Below are 18,208 nucleotides of genomic sequence, written 5' to 3'. Positions count from 1 at the left end.
GTGTGTGCATGCATGTGCGTGTGCGTGTGTGTGCATGGACACACGTGTGTACGTGAAGTGCAGAAGGTGACCTCTGCGTGACCTTCTGGTCGGGGTGACAGAAACAGAGAGCTTCTGTCCTTAGGGACCCTTGGGAGAAAGTGAGGGGACATTACTGCCTGTGGCCACCGGGCACCTTGAACATGTCGGGAGCTCTGGGGCGGCAGGGGCAGGGGGGTGGACGCCGGGCCTGGAGAGGGAGCCTCCCAAAGTGCTGACGGTCGGGGCTCACGCCCCGGCCCGGACCCGCCACCCGGGGGTGCTCTCCTGCTGGCCCCAGGAGGGTCGAGTGGGGAAAGGACACCTGCCAGGCTGCAGGGCTCCCTCTGAGGCCTAGAGACTCACATTCCAATGACTCCGTGTTCCCCGTCAATAACCGATACTGTTGCTCAACTAAAACCGACGGCCGTGGCCTGTCTCTAAGGCACTGACTACGTGTGCCGCGGTGCCTGCTCTTTGCCGGGCGCTCCTGGGAGCCCTGTGCATCCTGCACCCGCGGCCTCCCTGCCCCTCAGCACCCCCTCAGGACGGGGACCTGGGAGCTCAGCCCAGCTTGGGCTTCTCCAAAGGGGTTCCGTGGAGAAGCCTGACACGCCAGGCTGCCCCCCCAGATGTTTGTTAAGAAAGGGTTTACGGGGTTGTTTCAAAAAGGTCCAAACTCCCAATGTAGTAAAACCGTCTCATTTTACAGACGAGGAGCGCGAGGTCAGCGGGGTGGGTCCCCTGGACCTCAGCGGGGGAAAGGCTCCGGGGCCCAAGGCCAGGAGTCCTTCCACTCTGGGGACCACAGCGCCAGGTCTGTGAGTGCCTGGCTGCTGCTGGGGGCCCCCTGGCCGTGTCTCTCCTGAGCCTTCCCACAACCCCCACTCACAGATGGGGAAACTGAGGCAGTGCGACCCGAGAATTTTCCAGAGCCAAGAAGGACCCAATGTGTACTTACTCCTCGCCCCATGGCATTCCACCAAGGTCTCACAGTTGAGCCACGGCCACCTCCCCAACAGCAGCGGCCGGAATCCACGGAGCGTTCCCATGCCGCACTGCGTTCTCCCCCTGCAGTCCCTGGCTTCCCGTCCCCCAGAGTGACCCTGCGTGACGCCTTTTCACACCGTGCCCCTCCCCCCAGCCCCCCAGTCCCACCCCAGTGTGGACTGCCCCCTCCGTCCTGCCCAGCATGGCCCCGGCTCTCCCTCCGACCGGGAGAAGCCCTCTCCCTCCACGGAGCCTTGCCTGACTTTGCCCCCGGGGAACCCACAAAGTCCTGCACAGTGGGTAAACCCCCGGCCCCGATTCCGCCCGACGGCTCGGTCCGCGGGGCCCAGCGAGGGGGCAGCCCCTCCAGCCGCCCCCAGCCCCGCTCTGGGAGCATGAGGCACACGCCCCTGGACTCACGGCCTGACAGTGGGTGACATGCCCCCCACCCTCACTGGGTCCCTACGGGGTCACGTGTGGCCCAGCCCCAGCCAGGCAGCTGACCTACCAAGGGGCCCAAGCCCCGGTCCCCTCCCTCAGCAACAGCCACCCGGTCCCTGGGCTCTGGTGACCCTGACCCCCTCCCCATGACAGCTTCCTCACCGTGGCTCCTCTGTGCTCACGTGGGTGCGCTCGCCCTGTGTCTCCTGTCTCCCCCCCGTTTCGCAGATGCACACACTGAGGCTCAGAGAGGCGGGGTCCCTCTTGCACGGGCAGAGCGGGGGCTCCGGAGTCGCTGTCCTGTAGCTGCCACCCGAGAGCAGCCCGGCCCCCGCGGAGTTCACGTGGAACGTCCCGCTCGTACGACAACCGTGGCTCTGCCCCGGCCTCAGGACCACCCGCTGCCCCCGAGTCCCCATCTGGGCCCCCGGCCCACAAGTGCCCACCCTGCCCTGCACTCCTGCTCAGGTGCGGACCAGTCTTCCGCTCTCACACGCCTCGCTTCTGCCCCCCCCCCCCCACCAGGTCAGCAAAGCCGTGCCGAGCCCCGAGAAGCTCCGGCCGCGGTGCCCGATGGTCGCTACGGCCGCTGGGCTCCGCTGCGCATCCTCGACCCTGAGGCGACAATCAGCGGCCCCGCTTCCTGGCGAGGACTGGCCGGCGGCAGCCACTGGGACGCAGCAGGGTGCCCGTTGCCCTTGGCCGCGGCCGAGCCAGGAGCGTTTTGCTGAGGGAGCCAGTTCTGCTTTTGCGATAATGAGGTCTTATCCGGGCTGCGTTTCTGCTTAGGAGCTGAGGAAACTGCAGAGTTTTCGTTGGAGAGCTTTGCGGCCTTGGGGGCCGCGGAGCCAGAAGCCGGAGTCTGCCCAAACGGGGGTACGTCCCCGCCTGGCACATCCGTGCAGCTAAATCAGCTAAATGTTTCCCTCCGGTCCTGCGCCGGCTTCTTTCCCCTCCTGTCAACAAAACCGCCTGAGCCACGGCCCTCCTCGTCCAACCCAAACAGGCCCCGCGGGGGCCCCGCCACGCGCTCGGCTCTCCCCGCGGGTCGCGTAGTCGAATTTCAGCCAGAGCCCTTCATGTTCGGAAGCGGAGACACACAGATAATTTGAGAAGGCGGACGCTTCTTGCCCGAGACTGCCTGCGAAACGCTCGGCGAGCGGGCTGTCCCTGGAGCCAAATCGGGAGGGAAGCTTCGACCTCCCGGCTGCCGGCCACGGGCTCTGGCCACAGACTGGCACCGCCCCACACGGGCCACGGGGTGCGGCCACCCGCCGCGGGGACGGCCACGGGGGTCCCAGCGCGGCTCTCCAGGCACGGGGGAGGGAGGCCGGCACCCCGGGGTTTCCATCCTGACCCACGAGGCGCCGAGCCACGGTCTGCTCGCCTCAGGGGAAGCGGTGCTGGGCCTGGGGGGCCCCGGGAGAGCGGGGCCACCCCGGCCTCTGTGAACAGGAGGGGGGTAGCACGTACTGGGACCAGGCACACGCACACGGCGAGCACCAGGCATGCGTGCAGGCGTCAGCCATGATCATCTACCCTGGCCCAGCACTCCTCCCCCGGGGACCCTGGCCAACTCCAACCACCCTGACCCGTGCACAGGGGCCGGGGGAACCTGGGAGGCCCTCCTCACAAGCCGCTTCCTCGGTGCCCCGGGAGGCACCACACGTGAAAGGCCACCGTATGTCCCTGTTCAAGCCCCTGTGGCCCCAACAAGTCACATTTAAAACCCTGTGCGACACTGTTGACCCGTGACTCACACGACGGAAAAGGCAGGCCCCGAGCCAAAGGAGGTCGAGATAATTTTTTCCATGATTTTCGGAGGACCCGTGGAACCTGAGAGCGAGTTTAACACTATCTGGGCAGGTGTTAAAGAAATATTTCCCTGTGCTGCCCCCCAGGTGCCGCCTGGCCCGTGGCCCATCCGTGACCATCCCCGCTACGTGGCCACCTCCGGTCCCGATCCAATGGTCACCTCTGCCACCAGCAGGTACTGCTCCAGTGTGTCTAGGGTCCCGTCTGCACACACACACGTCTCCGTGACAGGCCAGGGCACGGTGGCCCGGGGTGGGGGGGTCAGGTGTCAGCCTCGTCAGACGCCGAAACTGGCCGAAGTGACCACAGGGTCAGATTGGTGACCTCAGAGAGGGCACACCTCGTCCCCAGACCGACAGGCCGGCAGAACCAGAGGCAGGGGCCAGGACGACGGCCCACGACCTCCGTATCCCACCGCTCTCTGTAGGGTGTGGCTCTCACACCCTCGCCCACCAGCCGTGTGGCCCAGGACACCTCGCTCTGGGCATCTGGCCCCCAGCACAGCCATTTGCCACCTGGGCGGCCCACGAGGGAGGCTGTCCCGTCCTCCCCACTCCGGACCCTTGGGAGCAGTGAGCCCGCCGCCACTGGGCCGACCACAGGGCGTGGGGGATCTCCGAGCCCGGCGGACGGCACCCTGCAACAACCTGCACAGAAGGAGCGTGGACCCCGGGCACCGCGGCAGGGTGGTGCAGGGCGCTGGCCGCGGTGGCCGGGGCGCTGGGTCCTTCCCTCCCCGGCCGCGGGGCCTGAAGCACGATCGCTTCATCCCTCCGGGCCTCCGCGTGTTCATCTGTGAGCCCCACCGGGCAGGAGCGTGCTCGGGACGAAGCGTGATGGCCTGTGTGGGACACTCGGCGGGCCAGGAACCCAGTGAGGCCAGGACAGGCGAACGAGGGCCACCGCCGTCACCACCACTCACTGTTCTCACTTGTTCAACCGGCACCCCCGTCCTGAGGCTTACGGACCCAAAGATGAGGGGGTGGGCGTCTCCAGCCTCCACCCTCAGGCTTTAACGCTGCCTCGGGGGGCAGCCCAGGTGACGTCGTCATGGGCTACCACCGAGGGCTCAAGGAACGCACCCCGGAAGGAGTGGCCTCAGAGCTGGGCCCGGGCAGACGAGGTCCAGAGCCTATTCGGGTCCTTGCTCGCCCACCAGCTCATCCCCACGCCCCGGAGGAGAGTCCCCACCCTCGGGCAGCAGCTCTCTCCCTCCCCTGCCTCACCAACCCTAGGCTCAGACCCCAGGTCGTTACCTCAGCCTCCACCGGGCACGGCCCGCACCCGTGACCACCCCGCCCTCTGTCCCGAATGTACTAAGGTGGCACATCACACCGTGGCCCCTAATGGACACGCACATGCACCCCTCCGCGCCCTCCGTAGGAAATGCCTCGCCACCACGCCCCTCCACCCCGTGCTGGTGCAGCTGGCTGTTTTGAACCCAAATACAGAAACATTCACCCCCAATGAACTTCATTTCCTCGGTTCCAGAGCATGCTCCCAGCCCCAAAGACCTTTCTGAGTCATACGCTGTCGACCGAGAGAGTCACCTGGGGTCATATGTGGCAGTCAGGCCTAACCGGGGTCCCTCGGCACGTCCACAGCCGTCAGGTTCTCACTTGCACCCAGAGCACGCACATCCCTGCTGCGAAGGTTCGGGGGGGCGGGAGGGGGGCTCAGGGGCCAGGTGCTCCCGCACTTGAGAAAACTCCACACCCGATGCACCCTCACCCCCGGCTGCCGGCTGATCACTCCCAGACCTTGCTCAAGGGCGTGCTTAAGGGCACGGACTGTGGGGTTGGCCGTCGCTGCACAGATGCCGCCTGGAGAGGCCGGGAAGATCCGGGGCCTGAGATGGCCGGGGCAGGAAGGAGGAGGGTCACTCTGAGTGGGGCACTCAGGGCCTTGGGGCCACGAAGGCCGGCTGGAGGGTCACCGCCAGAGGGAAGTTAGCAGGCAGCGGTGCCGTCTAAAAGGACCTAAGGGACAGGGACGGACGCCTGACGTCAGAGGCCCAATGTCATCTGAGAATCAGGATGCCCTTCGGATCCAGGAAAAGGGTCCGGACTTGGGCCCAAAGTCTGGCCCCGCACTTCCCGACTGTGCGACCTGGGGCAGGTGGCTTTACTTCTCTGGACTCTAGGTACCCCGCGAATGCTGAGGAGCCAACGCCACACGTGTCCTGGGCTGCTACGAAGGATCGTCAGGGCAATTATCAGGATAAGACCACCAGCAGCTAGGGCAGGAGGCACCTTCGTGAACGCCGGGAGGGACGTCACTATTATCTGCTTTTCCAAGCGGAACAGAGGAAGCACGTTCGGAGGCACAGCCCCTGCCCCATCTCGGGGCCTCGGGTTTTCTGAACAAGCCTACTTGCTCGGCCTGGTGCCTGGGCTCCTCCGATGCAGAGGCCCCCAGCGCCTGTCCCTCCCGGAGCCGAGAGCTTCCAGACGAGTCCGGGGTGACACGGGCAGGGAATGTGTCTGCGACGGGCTTTCCACGTTCTCGGAGACGCAGACTCGGAGGCCAACCACCGCCGCCCTCCTACAAACACTCCTCACGGCTCTCAGAGCCCAGGGGTCCCCCCAAGGCTGGGACACACGCTCAGGAAGGGGGCACCCCACAAGCGCACGCGTGGACCCTCCGGCACCGGAGGCTCTTTTTCCAAATGCACGGTCCGGATACAAGCAGCTCACCACCCACTGCTGCGGTCGGGGGAGTCTGACAAGTCACGGCCACACGTGCGCCCGCATCCGGGGCCCTCGGAGAACACCCTGGAGGTGGACTGATGCCCGGCGCTGGGGGCTTCGTCAGGCATTACCTTCGCCACTCACGAGCCTCACGGCTCCATCTTCCGCCCTGGGGTCCCAGGCCCACCCGAGTCCGTGCGCGGGGTCCGTGGGGGCCAGGGCGAGGCTGAAGCTTCCCCACGCCCCCCGACAGCTGGCGGCAGCCAAGAAAAAGATCCCCCCCCGCACACAGCGGGACCCCCTTGTCCTTCAGCTGCCCACACGGGCGGCTCCCCAGCTTGGGCAAGGGGGCCCTCCTGGGCCACTGCCCCCCTGCTACCTGCGTCCAGAAGCATCGGCCGCGATGCCCTGCGCCTCCAGGAGAGCCACCGATGTGCCTCCCCTCCCCTGATGTGACCTAGCCCGTACCCGCGGCAGCACCGCAGGCGACCGCGAAGGGACATTCGCTCCCTGGAACCCTGGTGCCGACCCTCCCCAGGGACCCACACACCAGAAGGTCATCCCACAGGCCGGGCTCCCAACACTGCATCAGCCCCCTGGGCCCGGACGGGGTCCTGCGCTCACGGTTTCCACGGAACAAAGTGAAGGCCTCTCCGGCCAGGCCGCAGCAAATGCCAGGTCCCACAACGCGTGGGCAGAAGCGAGACCCGTCCGACCCCGCGGGGTCTCTCTGACCCCTCCTAGTTCGCCCCCCACCCCCCACCCCCGGGTAGAGCCAAGCACTTGCCCCAGCTGCTTGGCTTGACAGGGACCATGAGCGCAGCCGGCATGACCCAGGCCAGCTTCAGGGGCACATCCCCAGAGCCCGGTCCCCACCCCGAACACCCCTGACCCCTCGACGCGCGATCCCACACAAGAGCCCCTTGGCGTGGCCATCAGCCTGAGACCCACCGCCCCCTTGCTCCTGCCAGCCGCCGCTAGGCAGCCACCCCACCCGCCACCCAGCTGGTCACGGGCCCCCAGCCTGCAGGCTGCTGGCCACCAGGCAAGAATCCAGGCCCACGCCTGCCAGCTGCCCAGCCCCTCCTGGACCTGAACTGGACACAGAAATGTACCCCAGACTCCCTGCGCATTGTCCTCATTGGCCAGTCAGGCGCCCAGACAAGCCAGGAGCCACGCACAGGACTGCCCCCGACCACCCGCTCCAGCCGGGAAAACCTTAGCATCCTGCCTCCTTGGCCAGACCCGACTCAACGGCCCAAGAAAGCCTCAGTGTGAAACCACGCCCAGGGACTAGCTTGTCATTACCCACACGTGTCCTACGGGAATTGATGGGCGAACCCCTTTCCGTACTGGTCTGGGTAACGGGTTAAATAGCGACTCCAAAAGACAGCTCCAAGTGTTAATCCTAACCCCCAGAACCAACGGGGTCTTACTTGGAAACAGGGACTTGGCAGATGTAACAAGGTTAAGGCTCTCGAGATGAGACCATCCTGGATTAGGGTGGCCCTGAATCCAGTAAGTGTCCTTAAAAGGAGCAGACAGACGAGAAGAGGAGAAGGGGTATACACATAGAAGCAGAGACTGTAAGGGTGTGGCCAGAAGCCAAGGAACCCCAGGGCCACCAGGAGCTGGGAGAGGCAGGGGGGACCCCCACCAAGCTCCTCTGGAGGGACCACAGCCCTGCCGACACCTTGAGGCCAGACTTCTGGCCTCCAGAACCGGGAGAGAATAAGTTTCTGTATTTTTAAGCCACCAAACTGTGGAGACTCGTGGGGACGCCAACATCACTGCCCTTCCGGGAATTAGGGAAGGTCCCTGGGAAGTGGGGGGAGCTGAAGACCCAGTCAAGAGGCCCTGACCTTGCTTGTTCATGTCCCCCCACATCCTGTGGGGTCTGCCCGGGAACCGCCTCTGGGGGCGCAGGGCTGTCCCCTCACACAGCCGGACGGCAGGGGGGGGCGCTCCCAGGAAGAGCCCAGAAGGGCCCGAAGGAGCAGACGGGAATGGGAGCAGACGTGCTGGAGGGTCCGGGCCCTTCCAGGCTCCACCTGCTGGGCGCCCGTCCAGGACATGCGATCTGCGGTCAGAAAGCCCGGGTTTGAGCTGCCCTGTCCCCCAGGCCCTCGACCTAGCCCTGGGGTCCAGCCCGTCAGGGGTCATGACGGGCTAAGTCAGAGCGGCCCGCACGGTTGCACAGCTCGGGCTCCGTGCAGAGGCCAGGGGGCCGTGTCTGGGGCGGCCCGGACCTCGCTCTGGCAGCAGGGGGACAGAGCCGCGGTCCCCGCCGGGCCTGACACTGTGGACAGGGGTGGGGGGCAGGGGCACTGGCCCCTCAACACCGTCGGCCAGTGGGGACGTGGATGGGAGACACCGGCAACCGCCAGCAGAGCCGGGAGCCTCGGGCGGGTCCCCTCCCACCGCGTGCGCGTCTGTCCACCTGGCGTCTGAAACCCAACGCGGATTTGGCCCCGCCAGCCCCACAAGTGCGCCCCTCTCGGCCACCTTCCAAGGACAGGAAAAGCACACCCTAGGACGTGCCCGCGGTTCCGCTCTGCAGAGACATCTGGGTCGAGACGACGACGCCACGGGGAGGCTGACAGAAGCGGAATGACCGAAAGCGCCGGTCACGGAGGGGCTTCAGACCCAGCAGGGCCAGGCGGCCTGCAAACGGTCGCCGGGGCCACAGGGCACGGGGGCCACCTGCCGGTTCCAGCAGTCCCAGGCTACGCGAATGGCTCACCCCGCCGTCCCTGTGGCATTTCTTCACTCTCTGACTCCCCCCTTGCTGCCCCATGACGAGTCTGGCGGCTCCAGAGGCCCCCAGACTGCGGCTTCCCCAGCCCCGGGTCCCTCGCCTGCGCCCCTGTGGCAGGCGACGGGACGGCTGCAGAGCTCACGGCTGGGACAGCGAGAGCCAGCACGTGGACCCGGGCCTCAGACGCCAAGCCCCGCGAGATCCCGAGGCCGGCACCCGCGCGCATCGAGCGAGGGTGGCTCTGTGCTCCCCGGAGGAATCCCAGGCCACCCTGGGCATCGCTGGGAAAGCCCCGTTCCGCGGAGGCCCCGCTGCCGCCCCAGGAAAGCCGAATTCCAGGAAAGAGCATGTCAGTGGAAAAGCCAGGTCTCTGGACAATGGGAATCAGGGATGAGGGAAATCGCTGGTCTTTCCAAACGAGAGGCAGGCAGACAGACGGGAGGACCGTCGCCCGGGTCTGATGCCGTCTTCCTCCCGCCGGCCCCCGGAGCTTTGCAGAGAAAGCCCCAGTTTACAGCCTGTTCGGTCTCGTTTCCCCTCGAAACATCCAGCAGCTTTAAAAGCAGACTTGGCTCCTGGCCCAGAGCTCACTGGCTCCCTGTCCCCTGGGGCGGGCCTCCCTCCTGGAGACGAGGGTCCTCCTACCACAGAGGCCCTCCCCCGACCCCCGCTGAGCCCCACCCCCAGACCCGTCCTTCTGGAACAGGAGCTGAGCTGAGGGCGGGGAGGGCTGTGCTGGGCCTTCCGCACAGTTCAGAGACGGGGCCGGGAGGGTGCTGGGCACGTGGGGCAGCCTGCAAACCCAGTTTGTGCTGGCCCTTCCTGGAAGGTTCCGGGGTTTCACAGACTCCACGGGTCAGGGGACTCCGACGTCCTCGGGCCCGTGTGGGGCCAAGGGAACAAGCACCCACCAGCATCGTCTGGGCCACCGGGGGTTCGCCCTGGCTGGGGAAGGTCGTGACCCAGTTTCTGAGGACGCGGTTCTGTTGGTCGGGTCGCTAAAGACACACAGGGGCTGCTGGGAGTGTGGCACCTGCTGTGCATTGCGACAGCGTCCTGTCAAATACTCTGGGCAACAACAGATCTGGGGGCCGGCCCTGCTCCGCTGTAGCTTTGCTGGGTGACCTTCTCCAGGTTATGCAGGCTCTCTGGTGCCGGTGTCCCCAGAGTGGCCGGGCTCGATGGGAGGGCAGAGCACGCCGGCGGGTGATGTCGCGGGGCCCTGCTGGCCAGTGCCGACCTGGCCGGCCTCCCTCGCAGCTCTACCACTGAAGGAAACGACCACTCCTACCTCCTGCCAGACGCACTCGCTCCCCCTGGCACTCTTGTGTGTGTTTCCAAATGCACAAAGCTCATTCCTGAGCCCTGGATGAAAACAAGACTTTTCTCTGCACGGGGAGGCCGCAGCACCACTCCTCTGAAAGAACAGCTCCCCAGCCCCTCCCCACAGTGGGCCCTCGGCCTGCCCGGCACCCACTCCACCTCGGGGGACAGGAGCAATGCCCCGGGACCCCGGCTGCCTGCTGGTCCCAGGACACAGGCACATCCCGGGGAAGGAAGAGGACACGGGACCCGGAACTTCCCAGGAATCCTCTGGAGGACGGTGCCCCCGAGCAGCCCCGTGGGCTCACCCTCCTCCTGAGAACGTGCGGGCAGGGACCTACTAGGTGGGTGGAAGGCAGTGGCCAGGCCAGCCCGCCCCTGACCCTTCCCTAGGGCCGGCCTGGCCAGAGGACTCTGCCCGAGAGGCGAGGACAGCAGCGGCAGCTCACGCCCCCAGGGCACAGAGACGGCAGCATGCAGGCAGGGGGCCAGCGCAGGGCCCGGGGCTCAGGCCTGCACGCCCTCGGCCGGCCCTGCCCAGCTGGAGGCCCCGGTCTCTAAGGCAGGAGTCCTGGCACTGAACTTGCAAGGGGAGTCTGGGAAAGCGGAGGTAAGGGACAGCTCTCGACCCCGAGCCGCCACACGGGGAGCACGCTGGCTGGTCAGTGTTGACAAAGGGCCAGAGGGCCTCGGCACGGCCTGGCCTCTGACGGCCCAGGGTCCGGGTCAGTGTGGTCCGCCGTGGCCTGGCGGGTGCAGGCATTTCACACGGATTCCATCGGTCCTCACTGCGGAAGACAGGTCACGTTTCCCAACGTGAGCAAGTCTCCCAGCCGGGAAGGTCCAGGGGACCACCTCCCGCAGAGCACGGACACCTCGTGGCCCACGAGCCCCCGCGACCCCGGCAGCCCCTCCCGCTCAGAACGAGTGCCACGGCAAGGGCTCCTGAGCTGCCGTTGCCACCGAACACGGCCTGTCCTCAGCCGCGCCGCGAGCCCCGCGCTGCCTCACGCACACGCGTGACAACGGGGTCGACCGCGGTGCAGATGGGGACCCCGAGTCTCGGAGGGGCCAGGCAACTCACCCGGCGTCCCCCAGCTGGTGAACGGTGGTATAGCTGGGACTCTGCCCCCGCCCTGGCCCCGCCCAGCCCTTCCCGAAGGCCGCGGAGTCTCAGTATTTCGTGCTCTTGAGCGCCTCTGGGCTCGGTAGGGATATCAAGGAAGCAATATTGGTTTTAGGATCATTTTTTTTTTTTTTTAAAGAGAGATAAAGCCTGTTCCCGAATCTTTACGCCGTGAACGCACAAAGGGCACTAGAAATCACCAAGAATTTGCCCAGCGCAGAAAAGCCGCTGCACGACGAATGAACTCAAACGCGCGCGGTCACTGCCCTCCCTCGGCACACCTTCCCACCTCCGGTTATCCAGAACTTTCTAACCAACCGAGAAATGGGTAGTCCCAGCGCCCTGGCTCCCCGTTGCCCAGCGGGCACCCACACCCAGGGCTCCGATAGGTGAGCCCAGGGAAGCCCCCCCCCCCCGACACCTCCCAGGTGCCGCTACCAGGACCCCATACACACACGAGCGTCCTGTGGCTCATCTGCTTTACCCGGATCCTGCCACCAGCAGGCGACCTGAACCAGCGACAGCTCAACCCAGTCTGTGTGACCCCCGTGCCTTTGACACCAGCTCCCCAGGGGACCCCACAGCCGCCTCCCGCCTGGCTCACGGCCCCGGCTGTCTCACAGTTCATCCCGGGTTTCTGGGCAAGTCTGGTCAGAAATGCGCCCAGAGGGTGTATCTCCGTAACTTGCAGAATCTGGCGGTTCCAGCAGGCTCCGGGCCCCACCCCGCCCTGCCGTCCCGGGACGCACCCCGCAGGGCCCCCGGACTGGCCTGCACGCACTGACTCCCCGGCCTTCCCTCTGCGGACCCTCCCGCCCCACCCTCCCGTAGAGGCCGCCGTTCTGGTCTTTCCTTGCTGGTGCATCGCGTCCGATGCCCCTGGGCTCTGTCCCCCCTCCGCACCTGCCTTGGCGCTGAACTAAAATCGAGAACAAGCAGCTAACGCTCGTCGAGCGCTTACTCCGAGGGACACAGCGTGACACGCGCTATCACGTGCGACCTCAGGCCACTTCTGCCGCGGCTGCATTCACGATCCGTGACCCCATTGCACAGATGGGGAAGCCGAGGCTGGGAAATGCAAGAGCCACTTACTTGCCTGAGGCCCCCCCGCGCGCGAGGAGGGGGCGTGGCCCCGGGGAGCCTGCAGCGGACAGGCCGCCGTCCGTCCCCGAATGTTTTGCGGTGATGCCACATGCCCCGTTATGACTTTATGGAAGGATGACACTTTTGGACACATTCTTCGCCTGCTCAAAGCTGCAGTGTGACCACCCTCCCCGCCGGAAGAGCCTGGAATCGGCAGCAGACGGCACTGCCGTTGGCACAGAAATGGAAGTGGCCGGCGTGTGTTCTCTCGCCCTCCGGGGGCCCCCGCAGAGCCCCGGATCCGGTCAACACCCGTCCAGCCCTGGGTGAGGCTGGGGGGGGGGGTCTCCAAGTCACAGAGCAGATGCACCGACCCGGAGACCCTACCTCAGGGGGGAGCACAGGGGCAGTGGGCACAGAGCCGACCTCTCAGTCGCGCCAAGTGTGCGAGCAGGGAGCTCACGCTGGCGCTGGGGAGTCCCGCCAGGAGATGCCGCCTCATCCTCCCGTCTCTGGGGGCCCCACGGGCGAACCCCGAGAGCTGGCAAAGCCCTCAGAGACCATCCAGCACAGCTGTTTCCAAACACGCTCCAGCCACGGGGCCCTGGTGGCAGCTGAACCTCCTCCCTCCGCAAAAAGCCCAAGCAAAACATAAAAGAAAAGACGTCCAGTGGAGGGGTCCTGGCTGTCACGTCACCCAAGCTGGAGGGGCCACCGGTCTCCTGAGGGTCTTCTAGAAGACAGATCCCAGGCCTGCTGCCCCAGCACCTTCAGTTGGCAAAGCCCAAGTGTCTGTGCTTTAAAAGGTCCCCAGGTGATGCCACCGCGCTCCCCCAGGGCATCCGGAAACCGCTGGTCACCTGCCCCTGGTCACCAGCGGGACAGAGTGCTTTAACGCCCTGACGCTGAACCCCCATCTGGGAGGACAGAGATGCAGAACTCCATGGGATGCTCCGCTCAGCCCCTTCCCCGTCCCTGAGGCGCTCTTCCGGAAAGCTAGGCTCCAGGCCGCAGGTGGCACGGTCCGTGCCTTCCGGCAGCTCCTGTGCACCGGCCCGGCTCTGGCCCCCAGTCCACCCGGTCACAGCCGCCCCCTCCCCAGAACGGCCGAAGATACCGGAAGGCAGGGCCGTGCACGCGTCCACAAGCCTTGGGCCCCGCTCACCGAAGCCTGTGTCCTTCCCAAGCCTGTCCCTGGACCCCTGGATGGGGCTGGGGACTACTGTCCTCAAGGGGCCTCTCCGCTCCCACAGGCCACAACCCCCCCTGGGACAGTAGAGGCTTCGGCCGATGGAAGCATGGCCGTGCTGGGATGCCAGCGTCCCCGAGGAGGAGCCGGGCAGCCGCGGCGGCCGTATCCAGCAGTGACGACCCGCCAGCGCTGGGCCCAGGGGCGCATGGGCCGGCCTCCCCTCCCCCGTCTCACCTCAAACACTTCCTCATCCAGGATCCGGGTTCCGAACACGATGATGCCGTTGACGTCGATTACGGGGTGGTCGCTGCGGTCGAGGGGCTTGGTGGTCTTCTTTTTACAATCCAGGATCAAGGTGACGTTCTTCTTGTGGATGCTGAGAGCGATCCTGTGCCACCTGCAGAGAAACAGCCCAGCGGGTGAAGGGGGCCCGTGTCACGGAAGGCCAGCACAGGCGGCCCTGCGGCAAACGGCCATTTCCCGCACCGTCAGGGCGGGGCCGGGCAGCTCCGAGCTGAGCCCCTGCCATCAGACCAGGTTGGGTGCAGATGTCGGCCACACAGCGTGGCCCTGGGCGGTCCGCTCGGGCCGTGGAGGTCTCCGCGTCTCTCACCTCTCACCAGGTCAGCTGTCTGCCCCCGTGAGCTCCCTGGGAAGCCCCGGGCACGGGCTCTGGAACCTTCCGCGGGCTCTCCAGCGGGTCAAGGGCAGGCAGACACAGTGGCCCTGCCTCGCGAGAGCCCCCCGAACCCTCCGGCAGACTGCGGGCTGCTGGACAAGAAGGCGCTTGCAGGGGAGGGGGAGGATGGGTGGGCCTGTGTGAAGTTCTCAGCGAGAAGAACGGGGACCACATCCCGAGGCTCTTCGAAGATCACGCACAGGGCCTCAGACGTGTCAGCCACGGACGAGCTGACTTTCAAACTACCAGGGTGGAGGTATGCCCCCAGCAGAGAATTCTGGAAAGACCTGTCTTTTTTGTTTTGTTTTTTTTTAAATCGTGTGCTCCCGCCTCTGATGTGTCTGTGTCCTTAAGGGTATCTTACATCTTTTCTGGAAGGAGTCAGGTATAACCACACAATTTTTTACGTCCCTGCTGAGACCAGGAGCCTGGCATTTGAGATAGTTTAGCGCATTTTATGCAGGGGAAGCAGAGAGGCCCAGGGAGAAGAAAGGGCTCCCCAAAGGCACGCAGGACGACCCGAGACCAGGACCCAGGCCTCCAGACTCGAGCCCCGTCCTCCCTCTGCCTGGCCCCGCCTGTGCGCATCTGGCACTACCCTGCTTCTTATAAAGCGCGTCCTGCCGTGGGGTCCCTTAGCAGCCAGCAGGCTTTCGGCGGCCTGCCCTGACCCTCCAGCGGGGGCAGGACTGGGCTGCCGAGCGGTGCCCACTTACTTGCCATCCGACAGGTTGATGCCCCTGAAGAGGGGATAGTCCTCTGGCCCTGGTTTCCCTGTGTGGTCCTCATAGAGGAAAACCGGAGAGCGGCCCATTTCCAGGCCGATCTGCTGGATGCCCTGCTCATTGTAGATGGAGACCAGGAAGGCCTGGCTGCCTTTCTTGGCTTTCACAGTGGTTAGAATGGAGAAGTCCTCGGGAAATGAAGACGCTGTAACAGAAGACAGAGGGAAGAGGGCAGTCAGGAAGCCCTCAGCTGCACGTAGCCGCAGCTCTGCAAACAGACCAGCTCGGGACCTGGCAACTTCGGACGCATATGGTGGTGCACAGCCATCTGCTACACATCTGCCCCTTGATCAAACTGTTCCTGTAGCCCTTCCCTATCACCATGTGACCGAGCCCATCCTCTGTGAAGCTCAGTAAAGGCAAACTTGATTGCTCCTTCCCGCTGTGAGCCTTCAGTGTCATCTCCTGAGTCCCTCAACACATCTGCACGTAAATCCTAATCAGAACCTCCTAGAATGTCAGCTTCCTCTGAGCAGGGGCTGTTCCAGATGCATCACTGTTCCTAAAGCTGGACCTGGCAGATTGTGTCTCATTTGGTGCCTGCAGGAGGGAGGGAGGGGGAGAGAGGGCAGGGGAAAGGAAGACGAGAAGCAGGGACCATACTTTTTGCCGTTTCCCGGTTGATATGCAAACCAGAAGAAAGAGAGAAAGAAATCAAAGGACTTCAACCCAAACTTTTAAAAAAGAGAGAAAAAAACCAACCCTGTATGTTGATGGCAGAAAACACACTTTACATCTCAGGACGGAAACAACACAAGGTCACTGACAGCCAGACCCACGCGGCCCGCTGAGTGCGCGCAGGCCGTCTCCGTGTGCTCCCGACCTCCCCACTCGCACGCGCCATTCTCTGGCCGTGACAGTGGCGCAGCCCGCAATTCCGCACGGGGCCCGGGGCGTGGAGAGAGCGTGGCTGGTCCTGACACAGGGGAGCCACGCAGAAACGCTCTGCGGAACTGGCCAGAAGGAGCGGCACCCGGAGAGGTGTGGCTCCGACTGACGGGGGCGGGGCGTGGGGATGGGAGTGAGAAGCGTCACGCGGGGCTGTGGACCCGGCTCACGGACCTGAACACGGAGGGACTCTGTTATCAGACCCACCGCTCCTTGGGACAGCAACCCGGTCGAGCAGCCGCCCCAAGGTCCGAGGGGCGGCAGGGCTGGGGTGGGGGGCCGCGTCCAGCCCAGAAGCTATCCCTGAGCGCCCTCTGCTGACGGAAGAGCTGCACGGCCAGGCCACCGCCCCTGCTTCTGCTCACTGGAGCAGAGAGCTAGCTGCAGGGTAACATGCTGGGGACAAGGGGACCTCCAGGGCACCAGGCCAAGGGGGGAGGGGTGGGCAGGAAAACTGCCTGCTGCAGCCTCTGTGACCTTTGCAGGACCCAGGGTGCGGAGATCTTGCCAGGGCGAGGCAACAGGAAGACGCTGTGGCTGCTTCAACCGGTGAAACCAACCAGCCCCCAAAGGCCAACTCAGGGAGGTGGGGGGGGGGTCCCAAGGTGGAGACAGAGGGCAGATGAATGACTTCCTTAAGGGATGACTTCCTTGAGTCATTTCCTGTCTACTTTGCCGAGGCCCAAAGGCACTGGGGCAGTCTGAGTATACAGTAGGAGTTTAATAAGGGTATCACTATTAAACTGAATCCTCGTTCGCCAACAGCTCCCGGACAGGATGTTCTGCTGGACAGAGGCTGATCCGGAGCCCCAGGCCCACCAGGAGGGAAGGTCTGGGGGGAAGGCCAAAGGGGGTGGGGGCACATTGTGACACCCCGCCCCTGCTTCGGATCCGGAACATGAAGGGAGTGTCTCAGGGGCCCCGAGGGTACCAGGTGGAGGACAAAATGGAGAGGGGACCCCGATCCAAGGCACAAGAACAGAGGAGGGGGCCCGTGATCATGAGGAAGCGTGCCATGTTCCAGAAGCCTTCAGAGGGCACAGTGTGGATGTGGCCGAGCTGGTTCTATGGACAAAGGAGCCCCTGTCACTGGGGCCCCAGGGCAGACGCCCGTCCAGGAAGTGGGGGCAGCCTGATGGGACACACTGGTCTCCTGCGTTCACGGGGGATCCATGATGGTATCTTCTAGGGTCTCGGGCCTGTCTTCCTTGACACGGTGTCCCTCCTGCAAGCAGAGAGTGGCGAGGCCCGGGGACCCCCAGGCAAGCAGCGCCACCCTCTCCGGCTTGCCCCCCAAAGCGTCACAGCTCTGGGCTCTGCCTTAATCCCTATAGACTGCTTACACGGCATCAGGGCCACCCAGGGCCAACTGCCGGGACAGGTCCCCGCTTGCCGTCCTGAGTCCACTGACCTCAGGACCCAGACCCCTGGGCCCAAGGAGACGAGGAAGACCTCTGAGGGTCAGGGAGGAGTCTCTGTCCGGCTAGCAGGTGCACACAGCACCAGGCTGCCCACCTGCGGTCCCCCCCAACGGTACCCGGGCTCCCCAGAGAAGCCTGCGCTGCGGAAGGCTCGTACGTAGCCGCAGAATAAAGGAGCGGGCGAGGCGGGCACCTGGGTTAACCTGTGTCTGGCCCACGCTGGGGGAAGAGTCCCCACAAGGGCTCCCAAATACCCGCGAGCCTTGGCCACCGGCTTGTGAAGGGGCCGCTGCTCCCCAGAGGATCCAGGTGACCCGCTGCAGACAAGTCCGGGGCCTTCTCCTCATGGAAGTAATCACCTGGACGTCGGCCTCCCTCTGCTCTAAGACACGTTTAAAACCGTGCACGTGGCCACCGGACCACACGGCCGGCCCAGCTGACCCAGGCGTCTCCGAGCAGCCACACCGTCCCCCGCCCCGGGAGGCGGGCGTCACAGCGGAAAGGACGTCCGGCGTCGGGCTCGCTCAGAGGTTCCGCGAGAAGGGACAGAAGCCGTGTGCTTCCTCACATCCGAGGCCACGGGCACAGGACACGGACCCGGAAGAACGTCCTTAGGCCGCTCTGGCTGACGGGGGTCAGCAAACCGCAGCGGCTCCACACTCAGAGAAGGGACCCCACAGAAACCCCTGCTCAAATCAGCCCGAGGCAAGTCCCCAGCTTTGTCTGGCTCTGTCTGGGCTCCTTCGACTCCACAGGCTAATCGCAACCAGAGCACCCCGTCAGAGCGTTTAAACGCTAACTGTGTAATCAAGTTACTAATTGCAGAGCTTAGGGAAAACGAGGGCTTGAAAACCATGCCGTGTCTTACTCCTGACTTCAGGCCAGACCTCCGATAATTAGTCTCTATTCCGAGGTCCATGCGATCTCTCTGGCGTGACGTAAGGAGGCCGGGCAGACAGAAGGAAAGAAACCCCAGGAGTCTGTCGTGACAGAGACCCC

At 64.9% G+C, this 18,208-nt stretch overlaps 1 protein-coding gene across 2 annotated transcripts in view; it reads right to left on the bottom strand.

The window, feature by feature from the left end:
* Positions 1-18,208, bottom strand: part of COL5A1 (collagen type V alpha 1 chain) — a 150,348-nt gene that overhangs the window by 94,356 nt on the left and 37,784 nt on the right. For both annotated transcript variants that reach the window (XM_086684456.1, XM_086684457.1), the window contains exons 3-4: positions 14,832-15,045; positions 13,671-13,833 (exon numbers count right to left, since the gene is read on the bottom strand). In XM_086684456.1, the coding sequence (XP_086540582.1) occupies positions 13,671-13,833; positions 14,832-15,045 (377 nt within the window). The remainder of the gene's footprint in view (positions 1-13,670; positions 13,834-14,831; positions 15,046-18,208) is intronic.

Source organism: Puma concolor, chromosome D4 (assembly GCF_028749965.1).
Source record: "Puma concolor isolate L17-30 chromosome D4, mPumCon1.1.hap2, whole genome shotgun sequence".
Taxonomy (NCBI): domain Eukaryota; kingdom Metazoa; phylum Chordata; class Mammalia; order Carnivora; family Felidae; genus Puma; species Puma concolor.
This window is presented reverse-complemented; position numbering and strand designations above follow the sequence as displayed.